General features: G+C 38.6%; 2 protein-coding genes across 5 annotated transcripts in view; one reads left to right on the forward strand and one right to left on the reverse strand.

Annotated features, from left to right (window-relative positions):
- Positions 1–16299, reverse strand: part of LRRC38 (leucine rich repeat containing 38) — a 57735-nt gene that overhangs the window by 30496 nt on the left and 10940 nt on the right. The window lies entirely within an intron of this gene.
- PDPN (podoplanin) lies at positions 971–15905 on the forward strand. Of its 3 annotated transcripts, none has more exons than XM_035344576.1 (6): positions 971–1298; positions 12088–12173; positions 12765–12897; positions 13352–13390; positions 13561–13662; positions 14323–15905. In XM_035344576.1, the coding sequence occupies exons 1-6, from the start codon at positions 1229–1231 to the stop codon at positions 14337–14339; spliced, it is 447 nt and encodes a 148-aa protein (XP_035200467.1). In that variant the 5' UTR covers positions 971–1228; the 3' UTR covers positions 14340–15905. The 3 variants fall into 3 exon arrangements, with proteins under 3 accessions (XP_035200467.1, XP_035200466.1, XP_035200468.1); XM_035344575.1 differs by having other exon boundaries at positions 973–1298; positions 13561–13672; XM_035344577.1 differs by having other exon boundaries at positions 973–1298; positions 13561–13666.

A 16299-nucleotide genomic window follows, 5' to 3' on the forward strand; every position in this document is an offset into this window, starting at 1 on the left:
AAGGAAGCAAATTTGTATTTCAGCTGCCATGCTTCATGGACCGGTGTCCTAGCGCCGCAGGACACCAAGATACAGAAACCGAGGGAGCAGAAGAGGCTGCCACCCAGCTAGGAGGTACACTGGTGTATTTAGCTTCCATGAGAGCGCGGATTAAAACTCACAACATCCCTTAATAACATATGTGGTTTAGTAGATTATTACTTGCCCAAGTTTCAAAAAAGGATTAATACAAATCATTGCTGCCAGAGTCCTGCTTCACCCCCAGTCCCTGTGCTGCAGCCCTTGCCTACCCGAGAGCAGAACGTTCAGTATCTGTTAGAGATGTTTGTAGCGTGATAATCTAGTCTTGCATATGTGCATCTTGATGCTGATGCACAGAAGTGTTTACCAGAAAAGAGTAATTAGCACTGTGCAGACAATTGTACAGCTGTTCTACTTATACACGGAAAGGAAATATCCTCTATCTCTAGCGGTTGAAATAAGAACTCTCAGGCTTGTAAACCTGTGGGCAAAGATAAATGTTGGAGCACAGCAAGCATGGTGCTTGAGGACACAAGCTGAAAGAGACTTGGACATGCAGAAAAATTCAGTCAGTATTTACTACAGAATTAAATACTCTGTCCTAAAACTATTTCGGTATCTCTAAAAGCACATTCATTGCCAAACTTACTTATATAAACATAGGGGCTCACTTTGAAATAAAAAAACCATCAATTCACTGCTGGAAATAACAGGAAAAATATACTTAGGGTTGTTCCTTAAATATTTTTAAGGAGAGTTTGCAGAAGGGAGGGAACTCCCTGAACACCTCGCTCTGCCTAAGTCCCCTTTCCCCCCTTTGCTAAATAAAAGTCTTCTGAAAGCCACGACAGCTCCTGTAACTTTAAACCTGGGCTGAGTTCATAATTTTAGTCCTGACCAAACAGAGTGCAGAGGGCGGGTCTGGCTCTTCTCTTTGAGACCACCTTAGGCACGCTCCCCTCCCACCCCTTGGCTAAACAAAAAAATGCTGACTCCACTCAGATACTTTGCTTTAGCTGTATAGTTTTCATCTGGGAAAACCTTCCCCCTTTAGCAACAGCAGCTAAAGGAATACTTGGAATACCAAAGTAGTTTTTGCAGTGATTTCTTTTTGCACTCTCAATTCTCGCCTGCCTCTAAAAAAGTTATCACAATTTAAACCCAACTGGTCTCAGAACTGGAAAGCTCTTCTCTAAGCCGAGGAAAGATGTTTATTAAAGTTCAACTCTTCATCTTCATTCTAGGGAGCGTGCCTTTCATAGCACTTGCTGAAGAAGGTAAGAAAAAACTTTAACATTATTTCCAGTGATTTAACAGTTTGTGTGCTTACTCGTAGGTGATACAATTGCTCTGTCCTGTTTATAAAACTCTTCCTTTGAATTCTCATGCTACCACTGAGCATATACTATGGTTGGAGCAGGAAAGAGGCGCATCAGAAGTTTTCAGATGGCTAGAGTTGTGCTCTATTAGAAAAGACTTCTGTGCATCTGTGCAAGGGAAGGAGTAGTTTGGAAGCAGCCAGCGAAAACATTACATCAGCAGCCCTTGGAAGCGTCCTCGGTTTCACCATATAAAATATGCAAGGAGACTGCAAGCAGTAATTTAGTTATAACAGAAATTTCGATGGTGAAACTGCCTGCTAAGAAAGTCACCTATAAATCTTTCCATTCAAGAGTTTAACTTCTGCGCTTAGAGGCATTACCACAACTTGGAACTCACGCCTTATCGAGAATTCTGCTAGTAATAATTTGGCCATAGGCAATACAGTCAAGAGAGGGAAGCTAAAAGAGGAAGAATTATTACCTAAGACAGATTTGAGAAATGTTATGCATCTACCCAGGAAAAGTTAATTTCGTGAACTATTTCTTTTGAATTTTATATAAAAAAATACCAAATATACTTTAAAATGTAATAGATTTTAAGTCTTACTAAAGATAAAGCAAAGAGTGATTTACGGACAGTAATCAGAATTGTTCTGAACAGTACTTGACTCCCGGGACAGCACATCCAAGTTTAGTCTGGTTAGCATTTGACTCAGTCTGAATGAGCTGGCCAACAGGCAACGGGCCCGACGGACGCCTGTGCAGACAGCATTCCCACGGCGGTGAAACACAGCAAATGTTGCTGCAGGACACGGGCATTCCCTGGGCCAGCTAACAGTTCTCCGAACACAGCAACCCCAAACTCAACCCACTAGTTTTCCAAAGCATAAATCCACTTCTCTGACTTGGATTTTGGGATATGGCCTGATGTTAGCCTGGTGCCAACCAGGATCGTTCTGCTGGAAATAACGGCTGTATCGATATGCTGGATGTGTTGATGTTGGCTTGTGACTTAATTGGCATTCCTGGTGTTCTCTGTGTCTCAAAGTTTGGAGTTACACTTCAAAATTTCACAGAAAATCTAAAACTGATCAATGTTAGTCAATTCCCCAATATAGCTTTTCTCTGTCCTAGAAATATAAAGCTCAAATCACCGGCTCCCAGCTAGCTGATCCTTAGCAAGCACCGGTATTAAATATCCCCAAATTTACAGCCATTGACAAGGAGACAAAAAGAATCCACCATTTTACAGAATTATCGTAAGCAGTTTCTAGGATAGCAGAACTTCAAGAAAAGAGATCTTCCATCTTAAGGCTTTTGGAGAGTTTTTAAGGATATTTTCTCCCAACTCTGTGTTAAGGAGCCCAGCAATAATCAGGTTGAAACTCCACGACCCAAAATGTTAAAGTATTTTAAGCAGAAGATTTCCATTAAGGGTAGCACAAACCCAGGAAATCTTAACAGGAATCTTTGATCCCGAAGTCAGTAACTTGGTTTCCAACAGAAAGGATAAAGCTCTTTTAACTGGGTCATAGAGCAATACAGAACAAAGCTGTGAAAGGATAAAATACAATACTGATGTGGAGAAGAAGAAAATTAATTCATTTCCTTCCGTATATGTGAGCTTGCAAGTAAAATTAATGACAGAATTTAGCAGAAATACAGAAAGAAAACCTAGTAACATGTCTTAACCTCACTGTCTACTTACGTACGCATTGATGTATACTTTGTATTATCCATTCCTGATTTAAATCCTGACTGAAAGAGACAAGTATTTGGTCATACTTACCACCCAAGGACAGCCCTGAGCACCCTACACAACCTGATGAATTTTTAGACTAAAGCATTTCCTTTTGAATGACTAGGAGGTACATATTTGTCTTTTTGTGATCCTGTTCAGCATATAAAAACCTCAGGCAAAGCTTAGCACACAGGATCAAAAGGAATGAAATGGAAGTTAGCCTAAAATGTTTCTGGGCACAGCGTTAATCACATGCTGAAAAGCACAAGTATTCCAGTGAATGCTTTACAGGCAACACATTTCCTGACTTGAAACCTTCCTATGGTGCAAGTATCATCGAGGATAAGAGGATTACTCTACAGGCTGTCACATAACATGAACAAAAATTAACATGATTGTTAACAAGCTTCCACATGTCACTTGAGCTGTGTCAACTGTACGTATGCCTGATCTTAACCAGAAGCAAATACTAAGTATTGCCTCCTTATGCAAGCCTCGAAATAAAGCAGGTCTATGCTAGGTCACATTATTACATTGGGTTTGGTCTCAAGGTTAGCACATGGACAGGCAGGGTAATCGAGATGAAAAGGTTTTTACATGGTAGAAAAGGAAATTGAAGTTTACAGTCAAACTGATCTTGGTAAAAAGATCAGAGAGCACATTTTTCATTGGAAAAGCAGGGATGCTCGTGCATCTATTTCTCAAAACCTAGGAGTTAAGTTTTGGAATCTGTGTAATTTTGTACAGAAAGGAAACGGTCATATTTAAAAGCTCACAAGTGGGCCTTTCATTAACTCAGGAGGCACAGTAAAAACGGGAAACAGAGGCTGGATTCTCAGCTCGTGTAATTCAATAGCTTCCACTGAAACCACGCATTTACCCTAGATCTAGCACTTCTAAACCATCTGCAGAAATATAAGCAGCTAACAACCTAAAGAGATAAAAGAACATGTTAATAGATAATCAAAAAGTAGGAAAGGAAGGTTAGCCCACAGTGTACAGGCTGTGGCCTCTGACAGAAGCGCCCAGTGTTTCCTCCTTGTGTCATTTGAGGCAAACCATACATGCGTACCACCGAAATAACTACTGTTTGCCCAGCTCTAACATAAAGTCTCTGTCTCAGTTGTTTGTTGTGTTGGTTTGTTTGCTTTTTGTCTGAGTGCGGTCAGGGACTACAGGATGGAACCCAGATGCTGCCAGGTCCTGCTCTGCCCTGCATCCCGGATCCATGCTGCAGGCAGGCAGCCTCCAGGCAGCTTCCATCGCTCTGCGGGCACACAAACCCCATCCTCAGCTCGAGTTAAGGCAGCAGCACAGCTCCTTCAGATGAGTGGCGTGCAGCTTGCTCCGCGCTATTTGGTAACAAAACACACGATTGGGAATACAGGGCGCTGGGACGTTTAAAGAAAAAGGAGAAAAAATATTAGACAAATTTATGATAAGTTCCAATTCACTGTCTCAGATGCCTGGCCAAAGACTTAAAGAAAACAAACTGTGGTGCTGTGTATGTTCTCCTGTTGCTTTACGATTGCCTCGTGCTTGTCCAGTGTTGTATTTCTTGATTTTAAACATTACAACATCCAGCATAAATTGTATCAAAAATCCTTTGCAAGGGTACAATTCAGCTGTGCACCCCATTTCAGGCAAGCAGGCACTTTCTTTGCAGGACTTGAGTAGTACAAGAGCTGCTGCTAGATGTCTAAAGGGGATATACTTCATTCCAAATACATATTAAAATGTTTTTAGGACTATGAAACCCATCCAAATATTAGCTTGTATATTATTAGTTAGGATGAATGTCAGACTAAACATATCAGAATGGCTCTCTCTTGCTGGCAACGTTACACTGTGTGGCAATCCATAGCAATTAGCCAAGAACCATTGTGAACAAAATTAAAGGCCAACCAGTTTCTAGTTCTAGTGTTTAGCATACATATTTCAAAGAAATGAGTTAGGAAATGATCACACAAACAGTTCCGCTGACAGATTTAAGGGGTTAGCAACCTTCATGATGGTTGTGATAAACCACCCCAGGAAGTAGCTTCCTCGAGCTGGCAGCTGTAAGAGGGGATAGACAGCTACAGCCTCGGAGTTTTTGGCAGGAAGTGAATCAGAGAAAAAGATTCTTTTATTACTGTATCCAAAGTAATTTCTTAATTCCTTTCATCTGTATTCACAGACGACCATATTTGGACACAGACTGTCTGCTTTCTGCTGCATACCCTGTAAAATTTGTCGATTCACTGCATGACATTCTGTACTTTTCTCCTTGTCAACCTGAGGTCCCTTGGAGAGTCCCAGCCCCAACACTCCTTCCCTTCCAGCCCTGCCGTGCTAAACAGTACCACAGTACTGCAGGTTTAGGTGGCACAGAGTGATCCAAAACAGACTCATGCCCTCATCACATACCTCCAGTCTTGTTGCCCCCGTCAGACCTTTACTGCTCAGAAAACAGCAGCAGGATTGGGACTGCAGCAGGGCAACCTTGTGGTTGGTTGTGGGGCAGCAGAAATCATCCTTAAGAAAGTGGTTTTTAGGACAGGTTCATGAGAGAGCAACTCTGAGGTCAGTGTACTTAGTGACACGGCAACGTTATTAAAATCAGAAGCCTTAGAAGACTTAGTTCTACATGAACAGTTTAGAAAGAAATATCCTGTAATGGAGTTAGGTATTGTTTTCCTTAACCACAGCTCTGTGGTCCATTTTATCATAATAGAAAAAGCTTAGTAAGTTACCACCTTTTCCTCCTGTGGCTTTGTTTCATAACTTTGTTTGTGGGTCACATACATGCAGTAGGCACATGAAGAGCAGCTGATTTGCCTTTACATCTGCCCCGGTTCAAATGTGTTTTTTGTTTTGCCTTCCTGAGGGTATCCACGTATGGACAATGTACAATATATTGCAGCATTCAGAAGATGGGATTTACTTTAGAAACTGCTGAGTGTTTCCTTGCTACTCTGCACTGTAGATTTAAACTCTGGCTTAGTTCCTCTGGCTAACCCAGTCATAGCAATAGAAACCAGCTGCAGCAGGGTGTGGTGACCAAAGGAAATGGTTCTGAAAATTCAGCAAAGTGTTGTCATCATGAGCCACATGGAATAGATGAACAAAGTCAGTCGTGCTCTAAATAAGGTTTAACTAAATCCTTCCTTGTGCATCATGGGCGAGTTTTCAACTGGCAGGCACTTGCCTAAATTCACAGTATTTTTGTCATCCAGCTTCCTCCGCTACAAAAAGCAAAGCCTGTCAATCTTTGCACAGGGAAGCAGCAATAAGCACTCCAGGATTTTGTTAGACAGAGTGTACTTTCTCCTGAACAATACAAAGTCTAAGCACTTAAACATATTTCAGGACATTTCTCTATGAGGGCATGACACACTAATCCAACTTCCAGAAGGAACTGGAAAAAAAAAAAAAGTCAATGCTGTGGCCCCAAACGGGCTGAAGATGCAAAGTTCCGAGGACACCGCAGATGCGATGAATTTTGCAGGAGCCACAGGTGCAAATGAGAACTGCAGATCTCATATTAAGGAACTCCTTTGCTTTGCAAAATCTGAAAATGTTAACTGCCCAGACGCTCAAAACTCAAAAGGCAAATGAAGAGAACCCAGTATATTTTGTTCTTCAAAAACTCAAATTTTCAAAGTCCAAAAAAATGTGTACCATGGATTTGGCAGTGTTGAAATATTTTACAGGAAAAGGAACCTATATGCTTTTCTGTATGCTTTAAAAACAAACTAAACAACAACAACAAACTGAAATACAATAAAAGAAAAATAATAGAAAACTACTTTGGGAAGTACATCGCTGAAGTAGGTTTGGCAGGTAGGTACTCCTGTATCTGGAGTACATTTAAAATGAAGATGAAGCCAAACAACACAAAACAGAATTGTATTTGAAAACTACAACACTACCGCTCAGAAATTATGTATTCAAAAGGAAGATAACCTTATGAAATTATCCGTTTTTGTTAAGCTTCCACCACCATTAACAAATGTTCCCACTGAACTACAACTGAACAAGATTCCAGTAATGAGGTAATGGATAAGGCATGGGTAAAAATAGACTTGAATTTTAAAATCAAAAATATTGTTTGACAGTTAACCTGATTTTTTTTAAAATTGTTATAAATAGCTGAAAACATATATATATATATATTTAATAGGAGCAGAGGTGAAAGGAACAATAAAAACTCTTTCAGCTCTTACTAGAGGGAACCCTTTAAAATGAGCAATTTTTACCTACTGGTAGGAATTTTGTCATATTGCAGAGATGGAAACAGTCTATTTTGAGGGCTTCCTACTTCAAGGACAAAGCTAAAATATTGGCTTAAAACTGCCTTTGCTCACTGGCATCTGGGTTTATTCAGACTGCTGGGAAAAAAAAGAGAGCCTCCAACATTCTTCTTCTTCAAAAGTATCTTTGTTGTTTTTGGAGATACCTGAAAGAAATGCTAACTGACAACATTTTTACAACTCACTCTCCTTTCCAGCACAACCACTGCGATTTGAAAGCAACCCTAAGAGGTTTTTCTAGTAAACCGTCGCTCTATGAATAACAATGAGTAGTGAGCTCATCTTTCCCTAAGTGGGTCATGGGATGCTTACCCACACAACGTTTTCAAAGCAGTATTAAACTTTTAAGGACATCAGATTTTCTCCTAGTGTGAGAAGTTGCAGCCTGATAGCAGCTGGGGACTTTGAACTGAGATGCACCCAGCTGGAACTTGGGCAGAAAGAGATGCAATGATTAATTCACATCCGCAGCAACGTATAGCTGCAAACAGAAGAGGTATCTGCAGACAAAAGCAGCACTGTGAGGCAATGTTTTTATTTACAGCCTCCTGTAAGGTACTGATAAGAACATTTGCAGAAGCAGTACTAAACCCTATGGCTCTTGCTACATTTGGCCCACATCAGATGAAGCCAACAAATGACTAAAGCACAGACACCCTTACATTGACGTTCCCTTGGTATATATGCCTTGTCCTGGGTAGAGGGAAAGAAGTTTCATATCTGGTAGATTCTCTCAAATTGCATTTAAATATTTTTTAAAATCTTTAAAACTTAGAAAGCTTGAAGCTAAATCTAGATGCCTTTTCCCAGGGCTGTTTTCACCCTCCATTTAATTCTCCCTCCACACACTGTATTGATTTGAAATCAAAGGGTTGCTTGTTACAGTGAAGCAACCAATGTTGGCTTATTCTTGCAAAGGCATCTGAGAAAGCTAGCCTTTTCCCACTGCTTTTACTCTCTCATGTAAGGTGCCAGAGTCCATCATGTCTCTTTCAATACGCTATAGCATCTAAGAATCCACAAAGTTCAAAACAAACCAACACTGCTTTCAGTTTATCTAGCTTCAGTTTCCAAGGATTTGCCTGGCCTTGAGCTTACTGCAGCTCTGACAGAGCTGTCCGGTCTCTGCTATCCCTTCCTACAAAAGCAGGACACCGGTAACAAGTCAGCTCCCAGCCTTCTGAGGACAGCTCAGCAGCGTGTTTACCTGCACACCACCACCTAGACCACACCTGTCCAGACACTGTCCAGAAAACAAACCTGGAGATACAATGCAGGGACCACTCTCCAGCAAACACAGGACCTTGGCTTTAAGGCAGTATTATTCAGAGTTGGCAGGGCTGGAACAAGACCCACATATTGGTAGAAATCAGGTCAATCTGTGAGTGATAGGAAGTTAGCATGGAAGCCTTATTATTCTAGTTTCCCTTTACAGTTAAGAAAAGCACTTCCAGAGGATGACCCAAATCTCAAGAAAGCTGAATCACCCTCTGGAAGTATTTACCTTTCTTTACGGACTATAAGATAAGGGCAAACACAGACCTTATTTAAGCACCTTCATAAGAACCTAAAATTAGGTCAGATCAATCTGGGCCATTACCTTTCCTCAGTCACCGTATCCTGAGGGAAATGTGCTGAAATAGATTTCCTACATGCTGCTGGTCACCAAGAACCTTCGATAACTTCACCACACAAAGAATAATTATTTTTGTGATTCTTTGTGACGTTCACTAGTTCTCTGCACCTTTGCTCTATGACACTGTTTCCTTTCCTGCCTTCACTGTCAGGTAATTCTTCAGGGCTGAGAGCTACTGCCTTGCCAAGGGTATAATTAGCTTCCCTGAGTGAGCTGCTTGTTTTTAACATACTAAACTTATTTCACTTTCCATCTGGGGTTTTTCTCTGGTAATTGGTTTTCTCCATCTGTGCTTATTTTGTCACTAGTGAATAAATGATTTTTTCAGTTCTGCCTGGGATCACAGACTTACCTGATCTGTACAATTCATGTTGTTTAGCTCTACTGCAATTTCTTTCTTTACATTTAACATATGCATACCATAATCCCAATATTCTAACTTAAAGGCTTTACTGTATAAACCAAGCCTGAGGATTATAGAACAGTGCCATACCTTAAAATGGCCTGATATTTTAGATGGCTAAAGAACAAGCCTGGAAGTAAAGTCCCTTTATGCTTTATGTTTGTGATCAAAAACGATGAAAACATTATTTTTACCATCTAACTTAGAAATATGATTTACCCTGTCCTGTTCTAGTCGTTCCATGAATTATAAGGGCATTTTGGGGAGTCTGGCTGGCTTATTTAGCCAGCTATATTAGGCTTCATGTTGGCATAATATGAATACACTTTCTTCATCTGTTAGTGCCTAAAGTACAAATTTCACACCCTTCTTTGGGCTCTTAAATAGAAAGTGTATCTGTATTCATGTTTATAAATAAAGATATGAAATATAAAGTTCTTATTACTTAAGTAATTATGGATTTAGAAATCTAAGTTTAGATCAGTGCTTAGTATTTTGGGGACTGGACAAAGCTCTTGTATTGCTAGAGAAGGATGAACAAAATAATTTGGTTTAAATACTAGTTTTGGGAACAAGAAAAATATTTACAAGTTTCCAATAGGATTCAGTGGCAAATGGAAATGGAGATTATATTTACCTATTTATTTTAATGTCAGGTCACTCATCTTCTGCATGAAATGTTTCTTTTAAAAAGGCTGGTGCATTTGGTTAATTAATTTCACTTTTTTTTCATTTGAAAGTACATTTTACATTTAAAGAAGGCTTTTGAAAATTGAATAAAGGTTAAATGGAACTCAAGTTAAAGAAAAATAATTCCCAAGTGATTATATGTACAGCTGATACAAATTGATTCTATTTTTTTTTTCATTTTGACACAGTAAAACGCCAATTTTTCAGCCACAGAACAAAAATTCTGTTTAGTTGCCTCTAAATCAAATACAGCATAACTGTAATGCATTTAGAGGTATAAATATTAAAGTCTTTTATAAGAAATAGAAATAGTCTAACTACTCAGAACTGGTCTAATTAGTCAGTAACAGTCTACATTCAAATGCAGAAGAGGATGTTTTCAGGTCATTACATTAGAGAAAGTAGTAGAAACAGTGCTTAATATTTGATTAAACAATAGACAGCTCATTAATATTTCTCATAATATTTCTAATAATTAAATTGTACAGCAAAATCCTCTTATTAAATAACTTGTGAATATTGCCATCCCCCTCCCTGAAATGACTCTCCAGCACTGTAAGTTTTCCAAACACAGAGGTATGAAGAGTACTGTATCAAATTATTCTATTCAACAGCAGAAATGCTATGGTATAAACTATCTTGCAAAGGAAAAAAGGATTAGATATTTTGTTCATAATTAACCTATTTGTAGCTGGTTACCTTATATACACCACAGGTAAATGATGTGTGAGTATCCAGGGTTTTCTCCAACACCTCTCCCTGTAAACCTCTCTGCTGCTTGAAGGGAATGAAGATGGCTCTCGTTCACATAACCTTCAGCAACCATTGCAGTATTTCCTTACAGCAGATCAATATTATGCTGAAAAAGTCTGAACTGATAAACTGGGTTTTAATGAGTTTCGACTTTTGCCCCAGTTGTTGAAATAAAAGTTTGTTGCAAAATTTGAATCCAGGAAATAATTACCCAGAAGTTTTAAGTTTTTATGCCTAATGTTTTTGCTCAGGAGAACGTCTATCTATTATTAGCTCTTTGCTTAAATTTAAACACTGGAATTAGCAGAAGTCTCATGCGCCAGGCAACAACAAAACAAGCAGCTTCACCTCCTGGCTTTACAGTCATGGTGAATTCAAAACTCCCAAGAGATATCACGTTACACTAACATCATAATGTGTATGGTCATAGTCTTGTGAGTCAGCATGCAACTTCGACAAGTGATATCTGCACTTCCAACATTTTTTTGATAACTGCCAGTTATCTTCATGTACGCATATTTTTTGTGTTCTACCTTGTTATGTCTCATTTTCCCTAATGATGATATTTGGCCATATTTGTGAGAAATGGTTTATGTGGGCCAAGATTGTTTGTTATACCAAAGAGCATAGATGACATACAGGTCTAGATTAAAGAAGGAGACCTAAAAAAATAAATAGAATTACAGCTGATAAGGTTTGCAACATCAAAAAGCCTCTCACGTGTAGTAATATTTTTTAAACTACAACTGTACCCATAAACATTAATGGTAGTACTAAAAAATAAAGGTTGTGGCTGGGACTATGCTGAAAGATGGGAGAAAGCTCTTACTACTTTAGAAAAGCAGAGATGCTTAAAGTAATTCATCCAGATACATATGCTAATCCTCGAAGTATGGAGTAGTTGCATTCACCTGTATGGAGGGGACGACTTCTATTGAAGAAAAATTTCCCTTGGAAAAAGTGTTTAATGTTCAACCCTGGCACAAAACAGAAACACTCTAAGTGATATGTGCTTAAGTTCTTTGTCCTATGGCTTTGTGCAAGAATATAGACGAAGCCAGAAAGTCCACGTAATTTTGCAAGCCCAAGTGTAAAGGTAGACAGATTGAGTGCTACATATATATATCATGTTTAACATAGTTTAGATGTCAAAGTAGCCAGAACATGCAACTATCAACTAAAATCCTAACAAAGATCCATCTTTTGTTTTCTAAAATTTTATTCAGCAAGTGCAATTCTAGAAGGAGAAGAAAGTGCAACAAGTGATTTCAAAGACAGAAATGACACAGAGTTTGAAGAATTACCAACCCTGGTGAGTATCAGTCCAAATAAAGGTTGCTTTCCATTACCCTGATTTCCCAGTCCTGGTTGGCTTAGATTTTAAACAATCATAAATTACAGAGAAAAACTCTGAGTTATAAAATGAAAAAGACCATATGCTGATGCTTTTGCTTTGCAAGCGAGTAGGTTGAAGGTGACAAAGCACTTTTGGCAGTTCACCTGTGCTGCAGAAAGTGTTCATAAGCTGCTTCTTTATTGCCACTTGCCTCTTCTAACTCCCTATCTCTCCATTAGCTCCTGTGAAACCAAACTGAAAAACAATCAAACAAACAAACAAAAACCAAACAGAAAATCAGAAAGAACAGGCAGGTCTGCAACCTTCTGCAGTCTTCTGCACATTTGTAGTCCTGTTGAGAATTCATCTGATCTATAAAGTCTCTGCCAGGAAAGACAAATCAGCTTGCTTTGGGTTTTGTCACTCTTCATAAGGGACACAAAGATGACAGGCAATGGCTAGAAATTCATGTTCAGGGCACTTGGCAGATCAAGAGATGTAAAAGCATACTTAGACTGAACATACTGTGGTTTTCTTTCCCCTCTGTTTTTCCCCCAACTCTTTTAGCTGCCCACAAGTCTACACAGTGTAACAAATCTCTTGCAGTTTGGACAACTAATGACCACAGAAAGTGCATTTGCCCTGCCTGAAGATAGTGACAATTCTACGGACTATGAAGTTAACACTGAAAGTGTTGATGGTAAAAAAAATATTTCATTTTCAATTTTAATACATCACAATCTTATGTCCTCTAGTAAACATAGTATCTGGAAAATTCAAATATCAAGTTTAAGCTGCTCTCAAATGCAAATTCAATTCCAGTATTAGAGAACTGTACTAAACAGATTTTGTACAAGTTTCCATGCACACAAATGACATAATCTGATCTGACTTAAATTCCACTAGTGTATATCAGATATAACCATTCCATTAGATTTTAGTTTGTATTCTTATAACTTCAAGGAGCTCCTTGCATTCACTCTTGAGCTTTTCATTTGCTCAGTCCCTATCCCAACAAAAGTGCAACACATTACGCAGCTCTCATACCACTGTGATGTAGCTGATAAAAGTTTTCCTTGGATATGTCATTGTAAATTGGGATGCAGAACTTGTTGTAAAGCACCTAAGTAATTATTCTCTTTCTGACTTTACAGGTGGACTGGGTGGGGAGCAACCAGACAAAACTGAGAAAGGTATTAAAATAATTGATTATAAAGACAAGGGAGAGCTCAACTGCCAGCTCATACCCTTCTTGAAGGCATTAGCTATGTCCATGCTATTCTTAAAAATAATGTCAGGGGGAGCATTGGTACGCCCCCAGATCTGCTGCCTCCTGTTCACGCGATCATTGTCTCTTTTTTAGGTGGTCTGGAAACAATTGCACTTGTTGGAATAATTATTGGAATCATAGTAGCTGTTGGAATCCTTGCAGGAATCATAATCGCTGTTGTAAGGAAGATGTCAGGCAGGTACTCGTAAGTAAATTGTTAATCAGGCTTTTCAAATAAGCAGAATCTTCTGAGCAAGGTCACAGGAATAGCTTCTGAACTTTCTAATACTTCCAGTTTGTGAAAAGTAACCTGTTGAGAAAGAGCCGCCAACGTGTTTTGAGTGCCTTAAGTCCCCTCTGAGACACTTCAGAAAGATCTGTCATACACTGCACGCATGCTGTCATAAAGCCTCACCGGGTGCAGCGGTTTGGCGTTACTCTACCACACATACATGAAGCTCACTACAAAGAATTGAAGGACCAAGTTCTAGAAGTGCTGGACAACATGTGAACACTGACAAGTGACCTGTATCTTAATAATCTGGATATGTATTGAAGCTAGCACCAATAAGATTCATTGCTGCCACTCAATCAGAAATGCTTTTAAAAAAAAACAAACAACCAAAAAACCCACACTGCATTTAACAGTACTGTTCACTCGGCATTAGCAAGCGGGCAGTGAACGAGTACTTCCAGTAATAAGGATAGGAGAAAATAAATAACAACCTGGGAATAGAAATACAGAGGTGACAGGAAAGACAGGCAGAGGAAAACAGATCACATACCTAACATTTGGGTAACTTCATGAAAACAATAAAATGCCTTCATGTTTTTGTTTGTTTTTGTGCTCGACAGGCCCTGAAAATAGTTGAAAAAGCAACCAAGCCATTCTATGCCAGTAAATACATAGCAAGTGCTTCTTACTTTATAAGAACTAAAGACTATTCCTGTATTGCTGTGAGAAGATGATCCATGGAAATATGGTTGAAGAATTCCAGATCTATGGGGATCCCACGCAACTCTCCCAAAGACTATTTTTTATACAGGCTACAGAGAATGGAGCATTCGCATAGGATTTTTATTAACCAGGAATTTATTAGAAGAATGAAAAAAGATTATTCAGTAGGAAAAAACTCCAGCAGCAATGACATTTACATCTGAAATATGATTTGCAGGTAATGTATGCTAGCCTAATTTTAAATGCTGCTGGCAAAGACTATTTCACATCACATTTTATGCATTTCTTTAAAAAACATATCCAGAATCTTTTCTGTCAAAGTGTTTTGGCTGGTTAAGTGCTTATGGCATGTTCATCTAGTGAACCTATAGTTTGGCAAGATACGGAATTTCTTATCAAAAAGAAGAAATTGCTTCAGAGGGAACCAATTATATACAAATTCAGAAAACATTAGGTACTGGAAGCTAAAATCTTTCCACTATCGATACCGATTTTTTGTTGTTGATACGTTATTGTGTGGCAAAGTGTGATAGGTCCAGCTGGAACTGACCTACCAACTGAAAGCTTGTGCATCTGACTGCTGCAACAAGAATTTCCTGCCTCCTCTTGTTGCAGAGACACAGGGATTGAAATACACATCCTGAATTAAAGGGTGCTTGGAAAATACCCAGTTTTGATGGGTCAACTTTAACCAGATACTCAGCACACTTTAGAGCTGATGTGTAAAAGCGTTTGAATTAATGTATATGTGTTTTCTTTGTAACTCTCATTTTCAAACAGTGTAGCCTGCTTGATCACATGTGCAGGATGCTAGATCCAAGCATATTAGTAAGGTATAAAGCATCTTTGGACTCTACAGCTTTCCACTAAGGCATATTAAGTGCAGCAGTACCTGAACATGCAGAGTTCAGAGTAAAAGCTTTGCATGCCAAATGGCTACAATGCATCGTGTTTTCTAAACTAAGGCATTAAATGTTTGGTGTAAAAATCATTAAAATCCATATGGTCAATATGTATTAAACAATTTATCTAGATATGTTTTTCTGTTTCTTCTTTGTGCCATGAACTTTCATATCAATCTGATCTTTGGAAAGAAAATACAATGCAAATTATTTTTTAGAGTAATTGTTCTTTATTTTTTGATTTCCTCATTAGCTTTGCTACTTGTCAATTCTGACACATTTGACACCAATAACAAACATTTAATCTGTATCAAAGCTAAACATGAGAAAAATAATTTAGAGTCCTTTAGCACTGTTCTTATGCTCATGTGGTGGGTATGATGAGTTTATAAACTGCAAAAGAAGTAGGAAGAAAGTCATACGAGAGACTAGTAAACATCTCAACTGAGCAATATAAGCTTTGAATCATCTGAAAAGCCTCCATTCAGATCTTGTTAGGTTAAGCTTTAGTAAGCTTTGTCTTCAGACTGGTCTATACTAAGAACTCCACTCTAGATCTGAAGGCTTTGATTACCAGATATGGCTGCTTTTTTGTCCTATCTATTAAAACAAAACTTTTTTTTTTCCTGAAGTCTGAGTTTAGACTTTGCTTTAGTCTCAGAAATTAAGCATATTTGTATACAAGATTTTGGTTTGTAACTTGCTGTCAGTAAATATAATCATCTTCAAAGTGCTGACCTTACTCCTGGTAGTAATTCACCCAAAACAGTCATTCTCTTCCTTATCAAGGAAGATTCTAATGTTAAGTTCTCCACAGGAATGACTTTCCCCTTTAATAAATTATTCCCATCACATCTCAAGCAGTATCCAGGCATGCAATTTATAATGAAATGGAAGTACACCTTAACCTGTTTTGAAAGTCTACTCTGATGAAACATAGCGGAGATTATCATGTGTAGAGTTCGTATGTAC

The sequence above is a fragment of the Oxyura jamaicensis genome, chromosome 21 (assembly GCF_011077185.1).
Source record: "Oxyura jamaicensis isolate SHBP4307 breed ruddy duck chromosome 21, BPBGC_Ojam_1.0, whole genome shotgun sequence".
Lineage (NCBI taxonomy): Eukaryota > Metazoa > Chordata > Aves > Anseriformes > Anatidae > Oxyura > Oxyura jamaicensis.

Coding starts and splice junctions, on each gene's coding strand:
- PDPN (XM_035344576.1), top strand. CDS start 1,229: ATGTTTATTAAAGTTCAACTCTTCATCTTCATTCTAGGGAGCGTGCCT. Junction 1,299..12,087: donor CATAGCACTTGCTGAAGAAG/GTAAGAAAAAAC, acceptor AATTTTATTCAG/CAAGTGCAATTCTAGAAGGA. Junction 12,174..12,764: donor TTGAAGAATTACCAACCCTG/GTGAGTATCAGT, acceptor CAACTCTTTTAG/CTGCCCACAAGTCTACACAG.